Source organism: Palaemon carinicauda, chromosome 12, assembly GCF_036898095.1.
Source record: "Palaemon carinicauda isolate YSFRI2023 chromosome 12, ASM3689809v2, whole genome shotgun sequence".
Lineage (NCBI taxonomy): Eukaryota > Metazoa > Arthropoda > Malacostraca > Decapoda > Palaemonidae > Palaemon > Palaemon carinicauda.
The window spans coordinates 8,152,710-8,178,002 of record NC_090736.1 but is presented as its reverse complement, the minus strand read 5'-3'; the positions used below and the strand labels follow the sequence as shown (position 1 = coordinate 8,178,002).

The 25,293-nt window shown below is 32.2% G+C and overlaps 1 protein-coding gene across 1 annotated transcript in view; it reads left to right on the top strand.

Moving 5' to 3' along the window:
- LOC137650476 (titin-like) overlaps nt 1–25,293 on the top strand; it is a 963,282-nt gene that overhangs the window by 863,494 nt on the left and 74,495 nt on the right. Inside the window, 9 exon segments of the mRNA XM_068383702.1 lie at nt 10,427–10,582; nt 14,165–14,310; nt 16,942–17,175; nt 17,902–18,022; nt 19,419–19,748; nt 20,206–20,443; nt 21,779–21,792; nt 23,582–23,639; nt 24,589–24,763. Of these exon segments, the coding sequence (XP_068239803.1) occupies nt 10,427–10,582; nt 14,165–14,310; nt 16,942–17,175; nt 17,902–18,022; nt 19,419–19,748; nt 20,206–20,443; nt 21,779–21,792; nt 23,582–23,639; nt 24,589–24,763 (1,472 nt within the window).

Below are 25,293 nucleotides of genomic sequence, written 5' to 3'. Positions count from 1 at the left end.
AAACCTTTAAACCTTTAATTAGATTTCTATTTTATTGGAGTGCTATACGTCAGCCTTTGAATTTAAGGTTCAAAAGGTTCTGTGAGCTCCAAGATTAAAGCAGGTTCTATGCACTGGTTTAGCATGTGTTGAACTGGCCACGAAACCTGCGACAACATTTTAACCTCAATTAGTGATTAATAATTTAGTAATGTTAATTGTAATTATTACTGATGTTGTTCTTAAGGCTCTTCTAGTCATGACTTACTTCGGATAAGTGACATCAATTAGTGATTAATGATTAATAATTTAGTAATGTTAATTGTAATTATTACTGATGTTGTTCTTAAGGCTCTTCTAGTCATGACTTACTTCGGATAAGTGACATCAATTAGTGATTAGTGATTAATAATTTAGTAATGTTAATTGTAATTATTACTGATGTTGTTCTTAAGGCTCTTCTAGTCATGACTTACTTCGGATAAGTGACATCAATTAGTGATTAATGATTAATAATTTAGTAATGTTAATTGTAAATATTGCTGTTGCTGTTCTTAAGGCTCGTCTAGTCATGATTCTTACTTCGGATAAGTGACATCAATTAGTGATTAGTGATTAATGATTTAGTAATGTTAATTGTAAATATTACTGTTGTTGTTCTTAAGGCTCGTCTAGTCATGATTCTTACTTCGGATAAATGTCGTAGGGATGGTACACAGTTAAAAATTTGCCATCTAAAAAACGGTAAAAATCCTGGAATAAATGCTGCCAGTCATTTACCGTTTTAGAAAACGGATATATTGACGTAAAAGAGTGATATTATGTTCACCAACCTGTAAAAGATGATAACAAAGTAAGGTAAAATTACGGTCGCCTGTATTTTACTGAAATACGGATGAGAACAGTATATTTTTACGGAGAATTTTCGATTAAAAATAGGGTTTTTTTTTTTCAGTGTAGCGCATATTCCAAATTACAAAAAAAAAAAAAAAAACTAAATATTGTGTTTTTGAGGTTGTGTTGGGAGTTGTTGTGTCCACCTTTCAAATATTAGATTTTTAGTGTTTCTTCATTAGATTTAGATATATTGAATTTAGTCTATATATATATATATATATATATATATATATATATATATATATATATATATATATATATATATATATATATATATATATTGTATTATTTGAGCTTACCTTATTTTTTCTTTATATTGTGAACTATTTTTTGTATGAAAAATAGTTCTCAAAATTGATGACTATATTTTTTTTTCATAACTGCACTTCATAAAATATATGAAAATTTAGATAACATCAAATACTCGAAAATATCTTCTAATATCGTGTCTTTGTAACCCATTTTAACGTTGTTACTGATCTTAAGATATATTTTTTACTATTACTTCTCATATATATTTTATTTCTTTATTTCCTTTCCTCACTGGGCTATTTTCCCTGCCTGATCCATTTGACTCGTAGCATCCTGCTTTTCCAATTAGGGTTGCAGCTTAACTACACTGTTAAAAATTTGCCGTAAAAAAAAGGTTAGAAATCTTGGAATAGATTATGCCAGGCATTAACCCTTTAAAAAAACTGGTATATTGACGTTAAAGAGTGATATTACAGTCATCAACCCGTAAAGGATAATAACAAAATATGATAAAATTACGGTCGCCTGTATTTTACTGAAATGCAGTATATTTCTACGGAGAATTTCCGATTAAAATTACGGCTTTTTAACAGTGTAGTAATAATATTAATCATACACTGGAGTATTCTGTATTAGCCTTAGATTCCAATTATCGAAAGGTTCAGTGAACTCCAAGATGAAATTCAGGTTCTATGCACTGGTTTAGCGTGTGTTAGACTGGCCACGAAACTTGGGACAACTAAATACTTCAGCTTTTAATTAATGCTAGTAACTCTTTGCTTCTGGGAAATTTATTTATGTGTAGTTGTGCTTGTTGTGTACGTATATGTATGTATGTTGTTTTTTAGATTTAGTTATATTAAAGATGATTTACTATAAAAAAAGGTATATTTTCTATTTATAGATGCTCACGATCGATTAAAATTGCGCGATTTACATCAGTTTTGATCATCATTACTAATAAAATCATTATTGTTATTATTATTATTTTGGAGACTGTTATTATTGTTATGGTGGCTAATAATGATGATGACAAAGAAGTTAATGATATTAGCATCTAACTCAATTCGGAGCTTGATGTTAAAATTCCCCGCTCATAGACTCTTCCAAAATTAATTGTTGGAGCTGACTATGCCCGCCTTTCTAGTATCAGACTTCCAAGGTTTGTGCAGCTCCCAGATCAAACCAGGATTCAACCACTTGTCCAACACCTGTTGGGTTAGTCACAATACCTGGGACACGAAAGGAAAATTACTGTCTTATGACACATAATTACCTCCGCCATTGAAGTTGGAAGGAGGTTATGTTTTCGCCCCTGTTTGTTTGTTTGTGAACAGCTTCCTGTCTACAATTTTAATTGTAGAGTAATGAATGCTGCAGGTAATAGCTGTTAAGTAAAAAGCTGGAAATTATTAAATTTTGTAAAGTCATGGTCAAAGGTCAAGGTCATGGTCAAGCAAAATGTCCAGTTCACGTAATCAACCATAAGTTTGGACATCGTTGTCACAGAGACTTCAAACTTGGTTCATATTTGAGTGCATGAAAATCCATCCCAGTTAATACATGTTAAGGTTAAAGATCGATCAAAACGTCGAGAAATAAACTGCCTTGGCGGAGGTCTACGCTATACTTAGTGCCCCTCTAGTTTTAATTGCATTCATTTTTTTTGTTTAGAGAAAATTTAATTTCATCGTCATATTAAACATTGCACTATATATGTCATAATTATGACTAAAAAGAGATTAAATATCACTGATGTTTATGCAGGAAAACATACAAAATAGTGTAATGTTCCATCAAACAATAAACAGAGGTAAAAAAATTATCGAACATATATTTAAAGAAGTGTATCAGATTTATTACATTAATATTTTTATCGAATACACTCATACACGCACCCACGCAAACTCACATATTATCTCTCTCTCTCTCTCTCTCTCTCTCTCTCTCTCTCTCTCTCTCTCTCTCTCTCTCTCTCTCTCTCATATATATATATATATATATATATATATATATATATATATATATATATATCATATATATACATATATACATATATATATATATATATATATATATATATATATATATATATATGTATGTATGTATGTAATTTAAAACTCATTAATATGTGAATTTTAGATGTATAAAAGCGGACTCCATTTCACTTCACTATTATTATGACAGTAATTTTTGTAAATTCTGGTAATAAATTATTGTTGTTGTTGTTGTAGTTGTTGTTGTTTTTGTTGTTGTTATTGTTCTATTTCATCTTTATGTGGCTATAGTCGTTATTATTTATGATAATTTTTCTAGCTGTGAAGTAAATTCTATTTTAGCTTTGGATGAATGACAAAATGGTGCAAGCTTTATTTCCAAGATTTCACAGTTTTTGCCTTTTTCCAAAATAGCTTTTGGAGCTGACTATGCCCGCCTTCTTAGTATCAGACTTCCAAGGTTTGTGCAGCTCCCAGATCAAACCAGGATTCAACCACTTGTCCAGCACCTGTTGAGTTAGTCACAATACCTGGGACACGAGAAGATGATTTCTCAATGTATAAATCATTCATGCTATTATTTCGGCAAATTCCTGTGGTCTCTCCTAACTTTTGGTTTCTCATCTCAGAAATATTTTCTTATATATATATATATATATATATATATATATATATATATATATATATATATATATATATATATATATATATATATATATATATATATGTATGAATACATATATATATATATATATATATATATATATATATATATATATATGTATACATATATATATATATATATATATATATATATATATATATATATATATATATATATATATATATCCCATTAAATTCCCAGGTTTTTATTTCCAAAATTACCTTTACTTTTCTTGCATTGGCTTCCATACTTCTCACCAAAGTTTAGTAGTTTCTAAATATTGGCAATTTAGATTCATAAATTTCAGCCATTCGTGTATGTATATCTCCAGACGTTCATTTATTATAATTCTATTTATCAAGGTAATTTCACATTTCCCTCATAAATGTCGTTTTTTATGGATAGATAATTTCCAATTTTTAAAGGAATTATCATAATTGATGTTAATGTTGCTATTGTGGTGGTAGTTTATGACTTTCTTGTTATAGTTGAGAAATAAAGTTAATTTTTGAGCTATGCATGAATGAAAAAATGTCACAAAATTAATCCGAAGTTTTCACAGGCTTTTTCCTCTTTCAAAATTAACTATTGGAGCTGACTAAGCCCGCCTTTCTAGTATCAGACTTCCAAGGTTTGTGCAGCTCCCAGATCAAACCAGGATTCAACCACTTGTCTAACACCTGTTGGGTTAGTCACAATACCTGGGACACGCGAAAGAAAATTATTATCTTATGACACGTGTGTAATTACCTCCGCCAGTTTGTTGATAGGAGGTTATGTTTTAGCCCCTTTTTGTGCGTTTGTGTGTGTGTTTATTTGTTTGTGAACAGCGTCCTGTCCACAATTTTAATCGTAATGAAACTTGCATGGATTAAATTTTTTTTGTAAAAAGCTGGAAATTACTAGATTTTTGAAGTTCAAGGTCATTGGTCAAGGTCACTGTCTAGCAAAATGTCCAATTCACGTAATCAGTCATAAGTTTGGACATTGTTGCCACAGAGACTTCAAACTTCAAACGCGAAGGAAATTTACTATTTTATGACACCTACATTTCTGAGTCTGTATATTTATGTCTTACCAGGTTCCTGATCTTAATGTTTTGTAACATGGTGTATTATTGGGGTCTCTTTAATTAACTTTCCAGATAGATATTTTAATTTGTATATAAAATCTTAATGCGATTGAAATTCCCATCATGGATGTGCCGTCAGATGGAAATTGTTTGTCTTGTGAGATTTGAATCTACGTCTTAAAGTCAGTGGGTTGTGTGAAGTGCTCCAAGAGCCATAGATTGTTGTTGTTGTTTTTGCTGTTGTTGTTGTTGTTGGTGTTGTCGTTGTTGAATTATTTTGTCGGAAATTTGACTAAATATCCTATTGGTTTCCGTTCTTTTAAAATTAACTATTGGAGCTGGCTATGCCCGCCTTCTTAGTATCAGACTTCTAAGGTTTGTGCAGCTCCCAGATCAAACCAGGATTCAACCACTTGTCCAACACCTGTTGGGTTAGTCACAATACCTGGGACACGCGAAGGATGATTGTTAAGTGTATGTCAGACTGTTTGCTCCGGCTGCATGTGAGGGAGATCTAACATTAGCTCTTCGTGTTCCATTTTTGTCAACATTGTTGGCGTCATATTAGACATTGCTTAACTTCTCAGCTAATTTATACCTTTTTAGCTCCCATACAAAGTCTACGTTGATTACTTCCTCCAACGAAGTTGGGTGGAGGTTATGTTTTTGTCCCTGTATGTATGTTTGTCCGTTTGTCTATTTGTCGATTTGTTTGTGAACAACTTCCTGGCCACAATTTTACTAAAGATTGGTGAAACTTTCATGGATTAATTGCTGTGTTGAGACGTGGAAGTGATCCAATTTTGAAAGTCTTGAGTCAAAGTTCAAGGTCAAGGTATAGCAAAAGGTCAACCGAATTACCCCTAACCTAAAACCCCAAGTTTGCACATGGTTGTCACGATCTAAATTGATTCGTGGAAAGGCAATCTGATTTCGAGAAATAAGCTGCCGTGGTGGAGGTCTGCATCCTTGGAGTGCTTTTGTAGTTATTATTATTGATATTATTATTATTGTTGTTGTTGTTGTTGTTGAAATTGTTGTTGTTATGTTGGTATCATTGTTGTCATCAATAAGTTATAAGATTTTTATATAATGGGTTGAGAAGTAAGTTCCATCTCAGCGATGATTTTCTGAAATTTGACTGACGATTCCTGAGGTTTCCCCTTTTTCCAAAATAGTTTTTGGAGTTGACTTTACCCGCCTTTCTAGTATCAAACTTCTAAGGTTTGAGGAACTCCCAGATCAAACCAGGATTCAACCACTTGTCCAACACCTGTTGGGTTAGTCACAATACCTGGGACATGGAAAGGAAAATTGCTCTTATGATGCGCGTGTTATTATTATTATTATTATTATTATTATTATTATTATTATTATTATTATTATTATTATTATTATTATTATGTAAACTACAACCCTAGTTTGAAAAGCAAGATACTATATGCCCAAGGACTTCGACAGGGAAAAATAGTCTGGTATTGTTCAACTCAGAGACAATACAGTATCTGTATTGACTCTGGTTTGACTATTCCTTTTCGAGTGTGAAAAGAAATTTTTTTTTTTTTCTTTTTTTTTTTTGTAACTCGAATCACCTGACAGTCTTGGTGTTCTGTAACTTTTTCGTTTTAAGGTTTCATACAAATTTCCTTTATTAATCCTCTGTGAAAATATATTTTTGTTTTATAAGATTGTAATCTATTTCTTAAAACTCTAGTGGAAAACAACACGGACATTAACATATTCATGTCATTACTGTTTGATAATGATCCCAATGAACATTACTCAAAATACTTACATCATTCACATATTTTTAAATTGCACTCTGTTTTATAGATATTAGGATAACGTCCAATCTCAATTAATAAAAGACATACTTTTTAGATTTCCCTGAATGATGCATTCTTATTTAAGCATTTCTTACTGCAGCCAAAGTCTAAAGAGAAGTACTGTAGATCTTGAATGTCTTGACTGGTGCTAGGCTCAGAAAAGAGAGAGAGAGAGAGAGAGAGAGAGAGAGAGAGAGAGAGAGAGAGAGTGAGAGTTTGCAACTGAGACTGTTGTTCCATAATACTTACTTGAAGTGACTAGCTACTTGGAGAGAGAGAGAGAGAGAGAGAGAGAGAGAGAGAGAGAGAGAGAGAGAGAGAGAGAGAGAGAGAGAGAGACGTATTGAACAATTTAACCATGTTCTTTTTTATTTAAGATAGATAATTACGTCTCGATTTAGAATATTTTGCGTATTGGTTAAGATTCTGTATAATAAAAACACATTTCCTGGTGGACTTGATTTTAAAAGAAATCGTTGACATTCAAATTACCAGCAATATTTTACTTTTTCTTTCTTTTCTTCCTTCCTCGAGTTGATTCATGAGCTTGCCGCATTCATCCAGTATTCGCAGTTATTACCTCCGCAAACGAAATTGGGAGGAGGTTACGTTTTTGCTCCTGTTTGTCTTTTTGTATGTTTGTGAACAACTTCCTGGCCACAATTTTACTCATAGATTAGTGAAACTTTCAGGGATTAATTGTTATGTTGGGACGTGGAAGTGATTCAATTTTGAAAGTCATAGGTCAAAGGTCAAGGTCGAGCAAAATGTCCGCCGAATTAACCCTAACCTTAACTCCAAGTTCGTACATTTTTGTCTCACAGACTTCAAATACGCCTATGGTCTAAATTGATTCTGGTGAAGGCAAGCTCGTTTCGAGAAATAAGCTGTCGTGGCGGAGGTCTGCACTCTCAGAGTCCTTTTCTAGTTAGAATGTTGTTCAGTCGTATTTGAGAGGCCTTGATTTGGTAAGATATGGAAACAATTATTTTCTCACATGGTAAAATTACACGTTATTTTACTGTATTTCAAACGTAAACATAATGTCATAATCTACCTTAGCTTTTTTTTTAAATGGAATTATATGTTTTTAAATTAGAAATTCACTTTTGTTAGAAATGGGGTCAGCTAAAGATTGTGGGAACTTTAGTTGAGAAATATCGTTAGTTGAGGGTTGGGTAAATGGCAAAAGATCAGATTTGGGAATAACACGACAAAGAAGATCAATATGGAGGTGAAAAAAAGACTAAAAAATCATAATTGGTTAGAAGTGAAAAAAAAATTCTTCATTATTATTATTATTATTATTATTATTATTATTATTATTATTATTATTATTATTATTATCAACCAAGCTACAAATCTGATTGGAAAAGCAGATTGCCATAAGCCCAAAGGCCCCAACAGGGAAAAAAACCCCAGAGAGGAAAGGAAATACGAAAAATAGCAAATAAGTACCGAATTATATATATATATATATATATATATATATATATATATATATATATATATATGTATATATATATATATATATATATATATATATATATATATATATATATATATGTATATAAATAAGTTATTGAACGAGAATCATATCAACGTAACCAACAGAAAAGAATTTACGAAAAGTTTGAGCTTCTAAAGTTCCAGCGATTCAACTTCCTGAGTTCGTCAAAGAAAACTATAAGCCACTGTCAAACATCTGTTCTGATGTTCATTGTTTGTTGTTGTTTATTGAAGAGATTATCAAATTATTGCATCGGGAGGATTGGATTAACCGGAGCCTCCTACGTCAGCCTTTTGAATTTCAATGTCAGAAGGTTCTGGTCGCTCCAATATTAATTTAAGCCAGGTTCTATGCACTGGCTTGGCTTGTGCTGAGCTGGCCACGAAACCTGTGACATTATATATATATATATATATATATATATATATATATATATATATATATATATATATATATATATATACATATATATATATGTATATATATATATATATATATATATATATATGTATGTGTTTGTGTTTATACATATATATAGCATAAATATATATAAATATATACTGTATATATATAAATATATATATACATGTATATATATATATATATATATATATATATATATATATATATACATACAGTATATATAAATATATATACTGTATATATATATATATATATATATATATATATATATATATATATGTATGTGTGTATGTAATATGTCTATACAGTATAATGAATATATATGAATACAGTATACATACACATACAAATAAATATTTATATATATGTACAAATACAGTATAAATATACATGAATGTATATATGCATATATGTATATATATACAGTACAAACATACATATATATATATATATATATATATATATATATATATATATATATATATATATACATATATATATATATATATATATAGAGAGAGAGAGAGAGAGAGAGAGAGAGAGAGAGAGAGAGAGAGAGTGTGTGTGTGTGCATGGAAATTTATTAATCAATATTTAAAGATTTCTAATCATTAGATTCCCTCAAAAGTAAACTCTCACTTTTATGTAACAGCTAAATAAAACAGCTGTAACTTTTACTACCACCTTTTTCATACTTATAGATATAAATGACAGAATCATCACGAATACAGTATTTTGTATTTGCAACACCTTTTCGAATTTATTTAAGATTATTCTTATCAAAATTTCCAATTGATTACATAATTATACTTTCGTCTTTCACTTATTACTCTTGATAGTATTATGGGGTATCTTACAATTGGTATATATTTACAAACAATTTTCTTCAACATTATATATGAATACTTGGAAAAGAACTCGTAATTGCACTTGAAATAGGAATAAGTATGTACCTTACATCGGGATCAAACTCTCGACTCTCAAGATAGAAGCAATATTTTGTAGTTCAAAATACCATGAAAGTCATTCGAAATTGAACCCAATTTCCGAGGAGTTTCTTTAAACAAATAGCACACTCTTATTTTTGGCTCGGAGGTAGACATTTATAGCTTTATAAACGCCTCGTTTCTATTTTCCACCTATTCCACCAGATGTTGATTTAAAGGTTAAGGAGTTAAAGGTGTCTGGTTTCGGTTCCAGTTCCATCAGAATAGATGCTCACCAGAACGTCAGCCGAGCAAGCCCAGCCCGTCACAGTGGTGCCCAACCACAGCAGTGGCCTCCCCAGTAAACGGCTTACACTCACGGTCCTGGGCTGGGATCGATTTGCTGCTATGCGAATGCTAGGCGAACACGTTATCACTGTTCTAGATTCTGTACTTTATCTGGAGTGTCAACAGTATTCACTCCCGTAGCCTACAGCCTTTAACAACACACTATAGTTTATTTCTTTTAGCGAGTTATATTTGCACAGACTCGCAACGGTGCCCTTTTAGCTCGGAAAAGTTTCCTGATCGCTGATTGGTTAGAATTATCTTGTCCAATCAAGTCGGTGCAAATATGACTCGCTAAAAGAAATGGACTATAGAATATAATAATAAATTTCCATTCCTTTTTATTTATGTGTATTTTGACGTTTCGTTTATATTCATCAAAACTTTATGAATGTATTAACTAGCGCAAACTATTTCACCAGAAGTTTCTTTAGGTGGAGTATCTACATTATTCACCCCCTTAGCCAAAACCCATTAACAATACACTAGCATATTAAACTTCATTCTTTTTTCCTTTTATTTCTTTTTGCAGTGACCCCACGAAGAGGAAGGAGGCCCCAGTGTTCCTCAAGGTCATGGGAGACCAGGAACTTTTCGAAGGCTCCAACGCCCTCTTCAAGGCCATTGTCACTGGAAGACCCGAACCAGAGTTCAAGTGGACCAAGAACGGCGGTACTATTATTCCCACGTAAGTAAAAAAGGATGGTAGCTTGACTGTTTTGGCAGCATGACTATTACTGATTGCGCAACCCATATATTCGAATCAAGTTAACCTAATATTATGGGTCTATATCTCTTTACATGTTCTAATATTAGTGTCAATAAAGGTTAAGAATAAACAGCCCCCTGCAATTACCTTATAAAGACCTTAAGATTAGTGTCAATAAAGGTTAAGAATAAACAGCCCCCTGCAATTACCTTATAAAGACCTTAAGATTAGTGTCAATAAAGGTTAAGAATAAACAGCCCCCTGCAATTACCTTGTAAAGACCTTATAATTAGTGTCAATAAAGGTTAAGAATAAACAGCCCCCTGCAATTACCTTGTAAAGACCTTAAGATTAGTGTCAATGAAGGTTAAGAATAAACAGCCTCGTACATTCATCTTGTAAAGACCTTAGAATTAGTGTCGGTAAATGTTAAGAATAAACAGCCCCCTTACATTTGCCTGGTAAAGACTATAGATATTCATTTAAAATCGCATTTTTTCACACGAATAATTATTGCTTTTGGGATTTTTCGTTTTATTAAGATTTTATTATACAATTGATGCTTTGACTGTAATCACAATTAATTTAATTGTTCTCTTTCAAATTATTTAAATCAATTATTTGTACATTTTTTAATTTGAAAAATTGACTCAATTTTCCTATATTTTCCTTTAGCGTCTATCACTATTTGTAAATTTTTTAATTAAAAAAATTGACTCAATTTTCCTATATTTTCCTTTAGCGTCTATCACGATTTGTAAATTTTTTAATTAAAAAAATTGACTCAATTTTCCTATATTTTCCTTTATCGTCTATCACTATTTGTAAATTTTTTTATTAAAAAAATTGACTCAATTTTCCTATATTTTCCTTTAGCGTCTATCACTATTTGTAAATTTTTTTATTAAAAAAATTGACTCAATTTTCCTATATTTTCCTTTATCGTCTATCACTATTTGTAAATTTTTTTATTAAAAAAATTGACTCAATTTTCCTATATTTTCCTTTATCGTCTATCACTATTTGTAAATTTTTTTATTAAAAAAATTGACTCAATTTTCCTATATTTTCCTTTAGCGTCTATCACTGTAAATACTGATACAAGAAAATTGAAATAAAATGCAAAAAAAATCCATTTCAAAATAGCAGAGCTTCGCATCACGAACTCGTATTGTTAAGGGGAACTATTGACTTTAATATGTTTACTTAATCACTATGCAAGAAAGACAATTTATTCTTTTTGGATCAACCATACTCAGACTCATATCTCTAGTTCATGTTCAGTATTTGAATGGAATAATAATGTGACCACATGAGATTTAACATGAAAGTTATTGAATTGTAATTAATGAAATAACGCGGTATTTCATTGTTATGTTTTGTGTAGCTAACGTGATGACTGGTATGTATCATCGCCGAATAAGATTTAACTTGCCATATATGCAGCATATATATATATATATATATATATATATATATATATATATACGATGCATATGTAGTGTATATATACTGTATGTGTACAGTATATATATATATATATATATATATATATATATATATATATATATATATATATATATATATATATATATATATACATATATGCTGTATATATACAATGTATATATATATATATATATATATATATATATATAATATTTATGTATATATATACATATATATATATGTATATATACATATATATATATGTATATATATACATATATATATATATATATATATATATATATATATATATATATATACACACACACATATCTCAATTATGAGAGGTATATTGGGGCTTCTTGTTATGCAACGGAGACTTACAGAGTACAGATGTATTCCAAAGCCCCAGAGATAATTTCAGGCACAATTCACTAGTACAGCTCCTGCTGTCCTAGTCGCTTTGCCTGGTACATGAAATAGGAATTAGTTCTAGTAGTTCTAGTAAATTCAGACTCTGGGAATTATTATTCTACTGTACTTGTCCATGTAATTTGATGTAATTAATTTAATTTAGTATTATATAGTTTAATATAATTTAATATTTTATAGTTTAATATAATTTTTGATTTATAATTTATATGTAATTTAATATAATTTAGTATAATTTGATATGATATGATATAGTTTAATGTAATGTATCATTTGTAATTTATAAAAAATTTATATATAATTTAATATAGGATATAATACGATATACTTTAATATAATTTAATATTAATATAATTCATATAATTTTATTGCGGTTCTATGGTAATCATTACAGTAAAATTCTATGGCATAAATAATGAAGAAATCCAATGATGAAGTCAAGGATTGACTTCATATCATCTAAATATTTTTGTGAAAAAAAAAAACTTTAACAAAAAGAAATGTAATTGGTAACAAAACCTTATAATTGTTAAATCTGATATTCTTTTACTATGAAATATTAATTGCCTGTTAGCTTGTGTTGGGAAAACTAGTTTTTTTTTTTTTTTTTTTTTTTTTTTTTTTTTTTTTTTTTTTTTTTTTTTTTTTTTTTTGATAGATCCCATCTCTGAGTAGCAATATTCATTAAATAAAATCCGTGCTCTTGCGATGATGTACGGAGTCGAAATAAGTTTTTGTAACAGTTTATTGCATTTCATGTTTTATTTATTTTCATTTTTGCAATGAAGTGTCAATGAAATCATCATTCATGTATTAACTGTAATTTTTGTTTTATTTCATAAAAAAGAGAAAAAAATTCAAATCGTTTGTGTATGCTCATAACAGAAAATTACAGACTAAAAAAGTATCAAGATAGAAATATTTCAAACTATAAGCATTTCAAAATAGAAAAAAAAAATAATCTCGAAAGATATCAAACTAGGAAAATTTCAAAGTAGAAAAAAATCTAACTAGAAACATTTTAAACTAGGAACATTTCAAACTAGGAAGATATCAAACTAGAAACATATTAACCTATAAAAAGATCAAACTATAAATCTCAAACTAGAAAAATTTTAAACTAGAAAATATATCAAACTAGGAAAATATCAAACTAGAAACAGATTAAACTAGAAAAAGATCAGACAAAAAATCTCAAACTAGAAACATTTTAAGCTATAAAAAGATAAAACTAGGAAAATTTCTAACTAGAAAAACATCAAACAAGGGAAACTTCAAACTAGGAAAAGACCAAACTAAAATCTCAAACTAGATACATTTTAAACTAGAAAAAAGATCAAACTAAAAATCTCAAACTAGATACATTTTAAACTAGAAAAAGATCAAACTAAAAATCTCAAACTAGAAACATTTTAAACTAGAAAAACATCAAACTAGGAACATTTCTAACTAGAAAAACATAAAAAAAGGGAAATTTCAAACTAGGAAAAGACCAAACTAAAAAATCTCAAATTAGATTAAAAGATCAAAATAAAAATCTCAAACTAGAAACATTTTGAACTAGAAAAATATCAAACCAGAAAAAAATTTCAACCTCTAAAAAACTAATCCATAACCCCGAATTTCAAGTAAAATTTTTGCCTAACCTAACCTCCTTTTGGCATCTCCCAAAAAACACAGCAACCGCGTCATCATTGAAAAGGACCAGGACGGCCTGATCCGCCTGACCATCAAGAATATAACGCCATCTGACGCCGGTGTCTACCAACTCAAAGTCTGGAACGAACATGGCGAGAAGACTTGCCAAGGAAAACTCATTTGCGAGAGTGAGTGGCTTTCCAGTTTTTCATTTTTCTCTTGTCGTTCTCCTTTTTTTTTGTATGTTCTAAGGCTTTCTTTGAGTTGTTCTTTCTTGTAAATTCCTATGTGCTAGCTTTTTACATTTCTATTGTCTTGGTTCTATTTTTTTTAATGGGATTTTTATTGTGCTTTTACTAAGAACTTGTTTTTTTTCTTGAATGGTTTGTCCTGTTATTTAATTTCCTAGAGGCTTGCTCTTCATAAAATGTTATTTTTATTGTTCATTTCTTCTCTTGTAGTTCATTTATTTCCTTATTTGTTCATTACGTTCTTCCCTTTACGCTATGTCGAGTACAAAGTTTAATTTTTTGTTTTAGGTACACATTATTTTGTTCTTTGTTCTTTTGCCTGTGTTCAATTTCACGTTTCATTAAATGTTTAATGAATCCTTTGGATGTACTCATGCTTCGTATCACTCGTGTGTTATGTTACTCCCTCCCCCCCCCCCCTCTAAACTTATAATGACACAATTTCTCTGCCATATTTTATCTTTAAATATCATTATTATTCGCATCAAATAAATTCTTATCATTAACGATTTATAATTTAGTTATCATGATATATTGTTATATAGTTTATAGTTTATCTAGGAAATATTTATTTTTAATGTTATTACTGTTATTAATATATTCTATTTTTCCTTGTTTCCTTTCCTCACTGGGCTATTTTCCCTGTTGGAGCCCCTGGACTTTTAGAATCCAGCTTTTTCTATTAGGGTTGTAGCTTAATAATAATAATAATAATAATAATAATAATAATAATAATAATAATAAATGCTACATTCATGTTTCCTTGTTTAGAAATATTTGACCATCGACTGCAGAATTATTTAAGCTTCATTTTAAACTTAATTCTACACTAACTAGAGATTTTTTAATGTGTATTCTTAATCAAGAATATTCGAAGGAAGAATAACGGGAAGAATATATTTGCATTTTGTAAGGCACAAAAAAAAACATATTCTTTCTATTAATTTCCAAGGCCGTTGACATGTTTTTATTTTTGCTTTGGACATCAGTTGTTTTACCGTATCCAGTTGTGTAAGTTTTTTCTCTCAATGCAACCAGTAGATAGGAATAATTCTCTCTCTCTCTCTCTCTCTCTCTCTCTCTCTCTCTCTCTCTCTCTCTCTCTCTCTCTCTCTCTCTCTCTCTCTCTCTCATTACCTTTTTAGTTCTATAATTCTTTTTTCGCTAAATGCGACCAGAAGACAGGAATAATTCTCTCTCTCTCTCTCTCTCTCTCTCTCTCTCTCTCTCTCTCTCTCTCTCTCTCTCTCTCTCATTACCTTTTCAGTTCTATAATTCTTTTTTCGCTAAATGTGACCAGAAGACAGGAATAATTCTCTCTCTCTCTTTCTCTCTCTCTCTCTCTCTCTCTCTCTCTCTCATTAATATTGGAAATGTGGGCGTAGTAAGCTTCAAAACAATGTAATTAAGTGCAGCAGAACTCCCTGGGTTTCCTCCATGAACTGCAATAGAGGCTATTTTCATCTGCCACATATCTTGCAATCCACTTATTCAACGCCAATTTTTTTTGCCTATAAGTTGCAATCCTCTTTTATTCAACGGCAATTATTTTCTTGCATGAGTGAGATTTTATGGCCTGATTCATATGACGTAATCATTCTTGTTTTTTAATTCCCTATGAATGTTGAATGTCTCACGCTCTCATAAGAAATGTCATTTTACACTAGAAAAAAGTGCACGTCATTTGACTATGTCACGGTTGAATTTTATGTTCTAATAAAATCGTCTTCAAACTGTATTTCATTTTTTTTAGTGAGACAGATTTGCACCGACTCGCAGCGGTGCCCTTTTAGTTCGGAAAAGTTTCCTGATCGCTGATTGGTTGGAAACTTGTCCAACCAATCAGCGATCAGGAAACTTTTCCGAGCTAAAAGGGCACCGCTACGAGTCGGTGCAAATATGCCTCGCTAAAAGAAATGGACTATAGGTATTATATTAGCTGTCAACTCTAATGAAGCTAGTGTATCATGCATTAGTGCAATGAACATGATTACCTTATTAAAGCGCCATTACTTTGTTAATAAATCAGACTGTAACTAATATAGCTAGCCATATGCAACTTGGTCATTAGTGTACTGTGCGTGATTCACACACGCTTGTACACTAACAGTATTTCTATTTTTTATTTTTGTATATCCTGTCTTCTCTCGCACTGATAACAACCTGTTTAAGCCTGCAAGTTCATGAATTATTTAGTATGAGTTTTTGTGACTCTCTTGCGCTGAACGGCTTGTACATAAACTCGTGATCCGTTGAAGTAAAGTTAGTTGCATCAGTTCGGCACTCCCGCACACTACCCAATTCGCTCATTCAGAATGACTGCCAGTTACCCATTTTCTTCTGTCATTTCATCCGACTCGTTCTTATTTGCAGCCTTGGCAAGCAAGTTGTTTGAATTTTTATGACCTTCTTGCTCGGAACCGCTTGATCTGTTGAAACAAAGTTAGTTGCATCAGTTATCACCTAGCGGCACTCCCGCACACTAACTCATCCCACTTCGCTCATTCAGAATGACTGCTAATTACATATTTTCTTCTGCCATTTCATTCGTCACTTCCTTTCTCGCAGCCTTGACAAGCAAGATGAAGAGACCCGTCGGAGACGAATACATGGGCTTCGACCGTGTCCGCCGCTCAGGCGTGCCCATGCCCTTGCCCGACAAGCCGATGATCAGCGCCCTGGCCGAGCGCCGCGCCACCATTTCCTGGATGCCCTATCTGCCGACTCCTCCTTGCACGCCTGTCACCTATCAGCTGGAGATCATGGAGTGCCCAGAGGGTGAATGGTTCACGTACAGGACAGGTAAGGTTGAGAGTTGCCAGCTGTTATATATGATTAATATTTGTCCTTTTTCTCCATCCATGAAGGCAATCTTTTCAGAGAGTACATAATTCTGCATGTTTTATTTATTTCCTGGTTTTCCTATGAGATAAAATTTTCTACGATATTCCCTTCTGTGTGATCATAAGCAAATGCAGTCTTGCTGAATAAACAGTTGGTAACTTTTGTTTAATCCGTTATTACTCTTATGTAGTTTGAATTTCCTTCTGTATTTATTGGTTCACTGTAACCAGACTGTATGATAATGTTTATATTGTAGGTATATATATATATATATATATATATATATATATATATATATATATATATATATACTGTATATATATATTCATATGATAAATTGTTGCACATTTAGCCGTGTATTTCATATTCAAATAAGCCATATATTTTTGATACATTAATGTCTGGATTCTTTTACCGACCTCGTGATCAGAGCCCCAGGCGAAATCACACAAAGACAACAGCTTCTGACCGGCCGGGAATCGAACACTGTTCATACAAGTTTCCTGGATCAGGGTTCGATTCCCGGCCGGTCAGAAGCTATTGTCTTTGTGTCTTTTCTCCTGGGGCTTTGATCCCGAGATCGGCAAAGGAATCCAGACATTAATGTATTAAAAATATATGGCTTATTTGAATATATATAAACGTACATACATACATACATATTCTTTGTCTCTTCTTATCCAGGCATCAGAGGCTGCAGCGTCGATGTGATCAATCTCAACTCGAAGAGCGACTACCGCTTCCGTGTAAGAGTCGAGAACAAATATGGCGTGTCTGAGCCTTCTCCATACGCCACTAGCTTCAGGTAAGATATCCTTATATTTCGAGGTATATTGTGTTATATTCACTTTTCTATATACCTCTTTGATTTGTAATTCAACCTGTAAATGTCGGTTATACTTTGAATGATAATAATGCTCTTTTTGCTTGAGGGTACACTCGGGCACACTATTCTATCTTATTTCTCTTCCTCTTGTTTTTTTTAATGTTTTTATAGTTTATATACGAAAAATCTATTTTGATGTTGCTACTGTTCTTAATATATTTTATTTCATTGTTGATTAATTCTCTTGTAGTTTATTTATTTCCTTATTTCCTTTCCTCACTGTGCTATTTTCCCTGTTGGAGCCCTTGGGCTTATAGCCTCCTGCTTTTCCAACTAGGGTTGTAGCTTAGCTAGTACTACTACTACTACTAATACTAATACTACTACTACTACTACTACTACTACTACTAATAATAATAATAATAATAATAATAATAATAATAACGGAGAATGTATTCATTCTTTTCTGCCAATTGTTCTATTATTCATTTATCATTCTGCTTACCTCATATTACTAGTCCTATAACCAATTTTCATCCTAATCTATAAAAAGAAAAATAACTAATTTTCTCCCCTTATTTGATATGTCCTACAAACCGTATAAAACTCATTTTAAATACTTTTCTTTTTGCGTTCCAGTTTCCAAACCGTGTCATTCATTATAGATTTTTTCCATGACATTTTTGTCCCTGGATTTTCTGGTCCTTTTATTTCCTCTGTACAGTAAATGAGCCAAGGTTTAGAATGCCGTATTTAAAATCTGCATAATTTGCTTGAAATTTTCCAGAATTATCTTTTGTATTTCCAGGAAAAATGTTTACCATGATTCTGCTAGTATGAATTATGCCATAATTTCATAGAAACTGGATTAATATTCCCCGATATATCTTAAAAAAAGTTTAAAACGCTTCCAGAAGACTAAAATTACCGACTTATCATGGCTCTAAATGCATCTATAACGTTTAAAACGTTACCAGAAGACTAAAATTACCGACATATCATGGCTCTAAATGCATCTATAACGTTTAAAACGCAACCAGAAGACTAAAATTGCCGACATATCATTGCTCGAAATGCATCTATAACGTTTAAAACGTTACCAGAAGACTACAATTACCGACATGAATACTAAGCCAATTTTACAAAGTCAATAAACAAAGGAAGACAGTAGTGAAAATCAAGGTTTTACAATCCAGCACAAAGTAAATACCATCCACCAGTCAACTTGAATTTCAGTCTGCCGTATTTCAGACATGAACACAGTGTTTCCCGGCATGCAAATATATATACCCCATATTAAAAAAAAAAAAAAAAAAAAAAAAAAAAAAAACTTCTTGAATGTAAAAATGCCAAAGTTATTATATTGTATTTTCAGATACAAACTGGATCTCCCACCAATCAACTACGAGCCCAAGATGGATCCCAATTACGAGTACAAGGGAGACGGCCCCTACGTCCCCGAAGGCTTCAGGATTAGCCGCGACTACAAGGGCAATTACTACGCAGCTCCAAGATTCCTGAAGCTGGAGCACGATACGCAGTACGGTCTCAAGGGCTTCAACGCCTCCATCAAGTGGTACGCCTACGGGTATCCTACGCCTAAGCTGCATTTCACCAAGGATGGCAAACCCTTGGAAGTGGGACCAAAGACCAGGTTCACCAACACCCAAGAAGCCACGGGTGAAATCTGTCTCTTCATTGAAAGGTGAGATTGGAATACTCTCTCTCTCTCTCTCTCTCTCTCTCTCTCTCTCTCTCTCTCTCTCTCTCTCTCTCCTCTCTCTCTCTCTCTCTCTTAGATATACATACATACATACATATATATATATATATATATATATATATATATATATATATATATATATATATATATATATATATATACTGTGTATATATACAGTATGTATAGATATATATGTATATATATATGAATTTATATATATATATATATATATATATATATATATCTATATATATATATATATATATATATATATATATATATATATATATATATAACACCTTCAAATTTTAAAATCTCGGCTTTAAACAGCTAAGCTCTTGTAAACCAAACAGCTTAAGCAAACGTTCGAATTGGCCCCTGAAACTTCAACGTTTGTAGTTTAAATTGAAATATAAACATTTTCCATGACCTTCCCCAGGATGACTGAGGACGACATTGGATTGTACGAATGCTGGGTCAAGAACGAGCACGGTCAGTCGAAGCAACGCATCCGTCTCGATTTGGCCGACTACCCAAGGATCCAGCAGCCTCTGGAGGAGCTCCACTTGAAGGCCAACACCTCCGGCAAGATCATGTGCAGGATCTCCGGGTATCCTCCGTGCCAGGTCAGGTGGTACAGAGACTGGGAACCAATCACTACTGGATTCAGATTTAGGGTAAGTCTTTTTCCTCACAGGATTTATGTTTAGGTTTAAGTCTTTTCCTCAAAGGATTTAAATTTAGGAGAGTCTTTTCCTCAAAATAATCAGATTTAGGGTAAGTCTTTTCCTCACAGAATTCATATTTAAGTTTAAGTCTTTTCCTCAAAGGATTTAGATTTAGGGGAGTCTTTTCCTACCAGGATTCATATTTAGATTTATGTCTTTTCCTCAAAGCATTTAGATTTAGGGTAAGTCTTATCCTCACAGGATTCAGATTTAGTGGAGTCATTTCCTCACCGGATTCAGATTTAGGGTAAGTCTTTTCCTCATAGGATTCAGTTTTAGGTTTAAGTATTTTCCTCAAAGGATTTAGATTTAGGGGAGTCTTTTCCTCACAGGATTCAGATTTAGTGGAGTCATTTCCTCACAGGATTGAGATTTAGTGGAGTCTTTTCCTCACAGGATTCAGTTTTAGGTTTAAGTATTTTCCTCAAAGGATTTAGATTTAGGGGAGTCTTTTTCCTCACAGGATTCAGATTTAGTGGATTCATTTCCTCACAGGATTCAGATTTAGGGTAAGTCTTTTCCTCACAGGATTCAAATTTAGGTTTAAGTATTTTCCTCAAAGGATCTAGATTTAGTGGAGTCTTTTCCTCACAGGATTCAGATTTAGGTTTGAGTATTTTCCTCAAAGGTTTTAGATTTAGTGGAGTCTTTTCTTCACAGGATTCAGATTTTTGGGAGTCTTTTCCTCACAGGATTCCGATTTAGGTTTAAATATTTTCCTCAAAGGATTTAGATTTAGGGGAGCCTTTTCCTCATAGGACTCAAATTTAGTGAAGTCTTTTCCTCATAAGATTCAGATTTAGGGTAAAGTCTTTTCCTCACAGGATTCAGATTTAGGTCCAAGTCCTTTCCTCAAAGGATTCAGTTTTAGTGGAGTCTTTTCCTCACAGGATTCAGATTTAGGGTGATTTTTTCCTCACAGGATTCCGATTTAGGGTAAGTCTTTTCCTCACAGGATTCAGATTTAGGGTTAGTCTTTTCCTCACAGGATTCAGATTTAAGGTTAGTCTTTTCTTCAAAGGATTTTGATTTAGGGGAGTCTTTTCCTCACAGGATTAAGATTTAGGTTTGAGTATTTTCCTCAAAGGATTTAGATTTAGTGGAGTCTTTTCTTCACAGGATTCAGATTTTTGGGAGTCTTTTCCTCACAGGATTCAGATTTAGGTTTAAATATTTTCCTCAAAGGATTTAGATTTAGGGGAGCCTTTTCCTCATAGGACTCCAAAATTAGTGAAGTCTTTTCCTCATAAGATTCAGATTTAGGGTAAAGTCTTTTCCTCACAGGATTCAGATTTAAGGTTAGTCTTTTCTTCAAAGGATTTTGATTTAGGGGAGTCTTTTCCTCACAGGATTAAGATTTAGGGTGAGTCTTTGTCTTTCAGGATTCAGATTTAGGGTAGGTCTTTTCCTCACAAGATTCAGATTTAGGTTTAAGTCTTTTCCTCAAAGGATTCAGATTTAGGGGAGTCTTTTCCTCAAAGGAATTATATTTTGGGGAGTCTTTTCCTCATGCGATTCAGTTTTAGGGTTAGCCTTTTCGTAAGAAACCTCTGTGGATTATCTTTGGGTTTTCATATTTCATTTCGGAGTATTCATGGTGCTCATTACTACCTCTGCCAACGAAGTTGGAAGGAGGATATGTTTTACCCCCCTTTTTGTTTGTTTGTGATTTTTAATTTTTTCGAGAATGTTGATCTTTTTTTTTCATTTCATTTTTTGTTTATGTAATGTTAATTTGCTTATTACCAGTATGATGTTTTTGACAATTCTAAGCAATGTCAAAAATTTGCAGTTAGACTCTGACTATAAACATCCTGCTGTCTTGTCCTTTCAGTATTTTTCGATAGGATCCTAAAGCCCATTTTCTAAAGGTAACTATCTCCTTAATTTCAAAACAGCTCCTACTTTCCAACTTTGCTATTTCCTAATAATTTGATAAACTGATACTCGGTGCACAACTTAGCATTAAATGGAGTAAATATTTCAATTCTCTTAATTTTTCGTTAAATTTCTTTGCATCTGTTAGGCGGTTTCCTCCTAATTCCTTTTCATTTTCATTTATTCCCGCTTCTTTATGGTTCCTTTTGGAAGTTACATTAGCATTTGCTGTCCTTTTCTGTTTACTGTTATACCCTAGTTATTCATCCATTTATTTCTCTGGTTAAACATAAAAAAACACTCTTAATTCATCCTACTTATATTTTTCATATTGTTAGTAACTCATTTTCTATTCTGTAATTTCTATATAGATTGTTATTTTTGCCGTATGAAATATTAATTTTTGTTGTTTTTATCATAAATTTACTTTATCATCTTAGATTTTATTCATAAATATGTATATAGAATCTTGGATCAATGGCAGGCCTTGTTGGAATATAAATTAAACTTTTGATATCATTAATGGCAAAGGAAAAAATCAGTATGATTGTTTTGGCAGTATTTATATATTGAATTAATTTTGTTCTCAATATTTTAGTTTACTTCGAAAATCTCCAAGATATTTAATTCATAACATTAAGTTAAAGGATATCTCAAGTTTTGCCTTCATCGGTGAAAATTATTTATAAAACCATTTATATAATTTGTTGATTTTGTATATTTGTATATCATCACCCATGAAATCTGTCAATATAAAATGACTGTACATCCTTTTTGAAGGACCAAGAGATGTCACTTAAAAGGATTTCATCATCATCTCCTCCGCCTATTGACGCAAAGGACCTCTGTTAGATTTCGCCAGTCGTCTCTATCTCGAGCTTTTAATTCAATACTTCTCCATTCATCATCTCCTATTTCTTGCTTCATTGTCCACATCCATGTAGGTCTGGGTCTTCCAACTCTTCTGGTGCCTTCTGAAGCCCAGCTGAACGTTTGATGAACTAATCTCTCATGGGGAGTGCGAAGAGCATGCCCAAACCATCTCCACCTACCCCTCACCATCATCTCATCCACATATGGCACTCGAGTAATCTCTCTTATGGTTTCATTTAGAAGGAAAACTATAATTCAATTTGAAATTTACTTTTGCAGCCATCTTATGCTGAGCCTGACACCTACATCCTGAACATCACCGGAGCTCAAGTGAAGGATTCAGGGACTGTATTCTATTTCAGCTGCTAATGTAGCTGGTAATGTACATTCATCGGTAAGTATATTGGTAAATTTATTTAATTGTAATTGATATGTGGATTATTATTATTATAGTATTATTATTATTATTATTATTATTATTATTATTATTATTATTATTATTATTATTATTATTATCTTTTGCATTCAGAAAAATTTAATAGAATGTCAAAATCTAGAGAGAGCATATCTCTCTCTCTCTCTCTCTCTCTCTCTCTCATCCTCTCTCTCTCTCCTCTCTCTCTCTCTCTCTCTCTCTCTCTCTCTCTCTCTACATTAAATGAAATGTCAAAATCTATAGAGAGCATCGCTTTCTCTAGAGAGATTATCTCTTTCTCTAAAGAAAACATCTCTCTCCTCTCTCTCTCTCTCTCTCCTCTCTCTCTCTCTCTCCTCTCTCTCCTCTCTCTCTCTCTCTCTCTCTCTCTCTCTACATTAAATAAAATGTCAAAATCTATAGAGAGCATCTCTCTCTCTCTCTCTCTCTCTCTCTCTCTCTCTCTCTCTCTCTCTCTCTCTCTCTCTCTACATCTCTCTCTACTATTTAAATAAAATGTCAAAATCTAGAGAGAGCTTCTCTTTTCCTAGAGAGAGCATCTCATCTCTCTCTCTCTCTCTATCTCCTCTCTCTCTCTCTCTCACTCTCTCTCTCTCTCATCTCTCTCTCTCTCTCTCTCTACATCAAATAAAATGTCAAAATCTATAGAGAGCATCTCTTTCTCTAGAGAGAGCATCTCTTTCTCTAGCGAGAGCATCTCTCTCTCTCTCTCTCCTCTCTCTCTCTCTCTCTCTCTCTCTCTCTCTCTCTCCTCTCTCTCTCTCTCTCTCACACACACACACACACACACACAGAATAAGATCAAAGCAAACTTGAAAAAACAAACTTGAAAACCTTTTAAGAAAAGAAAAGCATTCTAGTCTTTCATTACTGTTTCACGACAACCCCCTCATTTTCTCTCCGACAGTGCATGGTGCACGTGGAAGAAGACGACCTGGGCTTCTTCTGGTACGGACCTGGTGGAGCCCGGCAAGTGGGCATCAACTCCCGCCGAGGTACTCTGGAAGACCACTACGACATCGGAGACGAGCTGGGACGTGGCACACAGGGTGTCACATACCACTGCGCTGAACATCATACTGGTGAGTTTTGGATGCCATTACTTATCCTCAATTTCGTCCAAAGCTGCGGTTGCAAGTTACAGCCTTGTTGCAAGGCTGGAGTTTTTAATATATATATATATATATATATATATATATATATATATATATATATATATATATATATTATATATATATATATAATTCATATGTATATATGTGTGTGTTGGTGTTTATGTATGTATTTATTATTAGTTTGAAAGATATGGAAAATATAACTCCAATGTAAAATCTCTCATACATTAAATAAGACGAAAAAACCACTGCACACACACACACACATGTGTATATATATATATATATATATATATATATATATATATATATATATGTATGTATTTTATATATATATATATATCTAAATATATACATATATATACTCATATATACAGTATATATATATATATATATATATATGTATGTATGTATGTATATATATATATATATGTGTGTGTGTGTGTTCGTTGTATGGGTCCGTGTGTATTGGGTCGGGACGCAAACACATCTATACA